The sequence below is a fragment of the Pezoporus occidentalis genome, unplaced genomic scaffold (assembly GCF_034315485.1).
Source record: "Pezoporus occidentalis ecotype Australia unplaced genomic scaffold, CSIRO_AGI_Poc_V1 ctg378, whole genome shotgun sequence".
In the NCBI taxonomy this organism is placed as follows: domain Eukaryota; kingdom Metazoa; phylum Chordata; class Aves; order Psittaciformes; family Psittacidae; genus Pezoporus; species Pezoporus occidentalis.
The window spans coordinates 121,955-127,290 of NW_026915700.1; the positions used below are offsets into that span (position 1 = coordinate 121,955).

At 48.1% G+C, this 5,336-nt stretch overlaps 1 protein-coding gene across 1 annotated transcript; it reads right to left on the reverse strand.

Moving 5' to 3' along the window:
- Positions 1–3,231: 3,231 nt before the first annotated feature.
- On the reverse strand, positions 3,232–5,068 carry LOC134170473 (CKLF-like MARVEL transmembrane domain-containing protein 5). Its single transcript, XM_062631844.1, has 5 exons — positions 4,940–5,068; positions 4,271–4,423; positions 3,685–3,780; positions 3,498–3,582; positions 3,232–3,382 (listed from the first exon to the last, which is right to left on the reverse strand). The coding sequence occupies exons 1-5, from the start codon at positions 5,033–5,035 to the stop codon at positions 3,360–3,362; spliced, it is 453 nt and encodes a 150-aa protein (XP_062487828.1). The 5' UTR covers positions 5,036–5,068; the 3' UTR covers positions 3,232–3,359.
- Positions 5,069–5,336: the final 268 nt, after the last annotated feature.

A 5,336-nucleotide genomic window follows, 5' to 3' on the forward strand; every position in this document is an offset into this window, starting at 1 on the left:
CATATCCACAGTGCTACAGTTTAGACATGACTTTTAAACTTTAAAAAATATATGGTACTTTTTATTGGTCTTTAGTTAATGAAAAGTAAAAATTGAAAGTTGCTGCTACCTTTTCTGCTGCTACAGTTGAGACAGTTACTGAAACTGCTCTATGCATGCAGCAAAGTTTCTTATAAAAATAATTGAAAATTGAGCCCTTTTTTTCTAAGGGTCGAACAGTGAAAAAGAACAAACATTTCCAGTGACTAATCAACTCGCCTACGTGTAGTTTGCTCCGAGTTAGTCAAACTGACTATTTCATAATGTTTATTTAACACTGAACTTTTTGAATTATTCTTGAAGATGTAGAGGTTTGCACCATCTGCAATACATTATGAGAAATCATGACCAGAAAATGAGGCCATAATTTCTGTTAGTAGTTTAATGCATCTCATATTTTTCTTGGAGTCAGAACAGATTGCATGATATATTTCGTACACTGCCTGTGAGCTAAAGCAGTCAATGGAAATGAAGAAACCTAGTTAAAGATGGAGCACTGTTTCTCTGTGTGTTCAGTTGATTGTCTACAGAGATTAGGCTTTTATGTTTTTTAATGGGAAAATGGGGTTTGTGTTTGTGTTTTTTTTCCTTGTATTTGGTTATTGTTTTTTTTTCCCAATGTTGTTTTCTTCCAGTTCAAGCAACGCAATTTTGACATGTTGCATTATGTGCGTCTGCTGCTGATTTAAAAAAAACCTATATCTTTATGCTTTTCAGCCTTCATTCGTTTTGTTTAACAGAAATACATGGATTGTCCCTACCTGGTGTGTACCTTCTTTTCCTTTCTCCTTCCCTCTTCTAAACCACCTCATCACTTTGTTTTCACTTCTTGTTTTCATTTATAGTTTTCATTTCATTTAAATCAAATTGTCCCAGAGTAGTAGAGCAGCTTCTTTGGGTAGCATTGCTGGACACACAAGCAGAAGGAAGTCTGCGATTGTGACTGCTTTGTGACTAGGTAGCATTAAAGGTCTCAGGATTTTAGATTAAAAAAAACCCTCCAAACTATTCAGAATAAAAAATTTAGACTATAAATCTCAACCTGAATATGTACATATTGTAACTTAAGCAGAAACTACCACCTCTCTTTCTTTTTTGTTTCCTCTTTGTAATTTTTTCTTTTTTTGCTAGCAAATGAATTAATCATGTCATAAAAGAGCATGTGATGGTCTTTTTTAAATTAGCTTGGACATTGAGAAGTTCCAAAATGTGCCTCTAATGTTCTTCCTATAAAGCAGTTTAATAAGATGTCATAATAAACATGTAAAATTAGATTTATTGTGTCAAGAGGCAAAATAACCTCATTACGCAGAAAGCCCCAACAAACTGAGGCTTCCTTAATATATAATCCAGTAGTTTAACTTGTAAACATGATTATTGCTCTTAACAGAGTTCATTAGTACCTCAGAGTCCTCTAAGACATTTGAATGATACTTGTTATAATTAATATTTAGTTTTTAACACTGTTCAGAGTTTCCCAAACTTTCAAAATGGCTCTTGTAATTGCTCCTTTAAAATTTGCCAGCTGTGCAAACCTAATTGCTATGAAGATACAGAGGGCCTTCACGGATGCAGAGTGGCATTGCATTGATTAAATAACCATTTGTATTCTTCCACAGTAGAAGATTTGAATACTCTTTCTGAATAACACTGCTTCCTCTCATTCACAGGTAAATATTATTCTTGTATCCATATTTATGTCATTCAATAAATCTGTGGCATTCTGGATTTGGCTGAGTACATACGGACATGGACTGATGGTCTCCAGGGAGTGACACTGGAGCATAAATACTGATTCTTCACTGAATGTCAGTGAGTGACAAAAATCTACAGAAAGCACAGTCCAATATGTTGAGCGACAGGGAAGTGAATGTGGCAAGTTTCTATTTCACTGAGATGTACAGTTCAGGTGTGATTTACATCAGTGCTGTTCGTACACTGGTTCAAAAATTCCACAATGTACCAACTCTGACTATGAATGCCTGCGGTTTGCTCAGCTTAAAAGCTGCCATCTCTGCTTTCTTGCTTCAAAACAGAGCAAAACTCTGTTTCGGAGCAGATTCCCATTAGTGGGTCTGCTGCTCTGCTCCTGCAGCTTTACAGCATTGTGGGGTGTTGTGTGGCTTTCCTCATTTCTGCTTGCTCTGCTCATCAAGAACTGCACATCAGCAAATTTTTCTGCCTTTGCCTCCACCATCTTTCAGGCTGGAGTGACTGCCCTCGAGCTCTTGAGATAGTGTGGGACAGTAGCGCTTCCCTGCAGTGCTCATGTTGTGTGACAGCATCAGAATAATTAACAGAAGGATGTGGCTGAACAGTGCACAGATATCTCCAGAAGCATCACCTCCTTGATGTTAGTTGCAATTGGTGTCCTTCGGGATACTTACTAAAGCAGATATGGAAAGTGCTATGGAAGCAATGGAATTGCCTCCCCCAAGGACAGACAAAGGGGCAAAACTTCCAGGCAAAGGACTCAGTCGGTGGAGGAACTCCCCAAATGGAGGGACAGATGGAAAAGAAGGATGGATGGATTGTGGAGCAGATGGAGGAGAAGGATGGATGGAGAACGCTGGGTGGTGGGGTGTATGAAGAAAATAGGTTGGTGGATGGTAGGGCTGGTGGAAGAGCAGGACAGATGGGTGGTGGGGACAAAATGGAGGAGAAGGTCAGGTGGTGGGGCAAGGATGGACAGACAATGGTGAAATAAGAGCAGATGGATGGATGGAAAGTGGGGCAGTGGGTTAGGGGGCAGCCCCACAGAGGCCCCTCTCAGGTGCCACCATCGTCCCCTGCAGGAGAAACAAGCCAGCATCAACTTGGCCATGTTCCGTAAGGCACAGCATGAGATGGATGAGGAAGAGGAGATCACATCACTGAGTCCCAGGTCAACAAGCTGCAGGCCAAGGGAGGCAACATTGGAGCCAGGGTGGGACGCCCTCCTTCTGCCCCACAGATGCCCCATGACCAACCCACAGCCATCCCCTCACTCACCATCTCCTCTCTCACCCCACCCCAGAAGCTGTATGATGAAGAGTGACCCCACTACTGCCCCTACCCATAAGATGGGAGCTTAACGATTTAGAAATAGTTAATCAATGACTACTGGAAGAACCCAGGCGTTGATTGGGTTGGGGAAGGGTCACAATGTCCCCTCACCCACCCGACCCCAAGAAACACTATCACAGAGAAACATCAGTGGTGGAAGAGGTTTAATTGGTGCCCAACACTGGGCAATTGGGGCTTTACGCGGTGGTTATGTGGTGGGTCTGGGGCAGGGTACAGAGGAATTGTGGGACATCACTTTGGGTGAGTGTTTCCAATTATGTCGAGTCCACATCAGGGTCTGGAAGAGAAAGATGGGGAAGTTGGGGAAGATGGTAGACAAGAGGACACAGCTGTTCAGGGTTCCCTCCCCCTCCCACCTGAATGAACCCTTCCCCTCAACACAAGGGACTCACCCTGTACCACCGCTGGGGCCACCTCAGCACGGTAGGTGACAAAGGCGTCAAAGGCGAAGAGGAAGGAGAGGATAAGGCTGAAAGTCTGGGGAGGAGAAAAGGAAGCGGTGCCTGGTGAGGTGGAAGGAGGTGAGGCATGGGTTGGGGGTGGGGTTTTGGGGGTTTTGAGGGGGAACATGACACTCACGAAGGTGGTGGCAGCCAAGGCATCTCGGGAGGCAGCCAGGGCCACCAGAGCCACGACGAGGAAGATAATGGTCCCACTGACAGCCCGGAGGAGGTCCTGAGGGTACACCATGGGGAACAGCATGGGGATAACACAGTGGAGGAGCACCAGGTATACTGAGCTGAACAATGAGGGTATGCCATGGGGGGACACCAAGGGGACAACACCATGGAAGAATATAGAGATGCCAGGGGAGATACCCAGGAGGGACTCTGGGAGATGTTGAGATGGACACGAAGGGGTGACACTATGAGGGGACACCGTGGGAGACCAAGACGGACATCATAGGGGAACACCAAGGTGGACACCGAGAGGTGACACCATGGGGGAACACAAGAAGATCCTAACATGGACATCAGGTTGGATGCCAAGGCGTAACACCTGGGAGGACACCAGAAGTTGCCAGAGGTTCACCAAGGTGTGAAACTAAGAGATACCAAGATGGACACCATGGGGCGACACCAAGGTGGGCACACCAAGAGATGCCAGAATGAGGGACATGTGGAGCAGAGGTGGGGCCATGAGGGGCTGCCATGGGGCCACGTACCAGGCAGGACCCATAGCCATGAGGCAGGCGTGGGGGGCTCCTCAGCAGCCGCCCCCCCAGGGCTGCTGCCACTGCCAGGGCTTGAAGCAGTGCCGGGGCCAGTGTGGGAGGTGCAGGGGGAGCCAGCAGCCCCACAACTGCTCCACACAGCATCTGGGGGACATGGGAACAGGTTGGAGGGGCACAGCAGACCCACAGAATCCCCATACAGACCCACATTGCCCCATAGCACCCCCGAGAGCACCCGTAGAGACCCGTAGTGCCCAAGAGCACCTCTTATGGCACTTACTGGGGATTTATGGCACCCTGTTAGGGACCCACAGCACCCCAGCATCCTTACAGCACCCCACAGGGCCCTCAGCAATTCCCACAACACCCCCACAGAGGCCCACAGGACCCCATAACACCTCCCAGAGCCCCTGAGCACCCCTTTATCACCCCATACTACTCCAATAGCCCCACAACACCTCCTTAGTGCCCCCCAGAGCCCCACAGCAACCCCATCACACCCTCTGGAACCCCAGAGTACACACAGCAAACTCATCACATCCCCTTTATGCCCCTCAGAACTCCTATAGTTCCCAGCAACCCCACAGCACCCCCACAGAGCCCCATAACACCCACTACACCCCATAGAGCCCTACAGCACCATGTATCCCTCCCCTGTACCAGCTCAGCCCCCAGCAGCAGCCCCTTGGGGGTGCGCAGGACCCCCAGCTCGAAGGCTCCGTCCAGCTCCTGCTGCCCCATAGTGGGGGGGAACATTTGGGGCTGGAGGGGGAGATAGTGATGACATGTGGGTCCTTCCCCCTGTGACAGGCAGCACTGGGACGAGGGACAAAGGGATATTGTGCAGGAAAGGAGAGGGGGGAGGGAGCAGCTGAGGGGGGACTGGGAGTGACAGAGAGGACTGCTAGAGACTAGGAAGCACTTGAGTAACTGAGGGGGGACTGGAAGCAAGCGAGGGGCAACTGGAGTTGACTGGGAGACACTGAGAGGGACCCTGCTATGACTGGGAGTGACTAGGAGGTGACTGAGGGGGATTGAGGGCAAATGAAGGGCATTC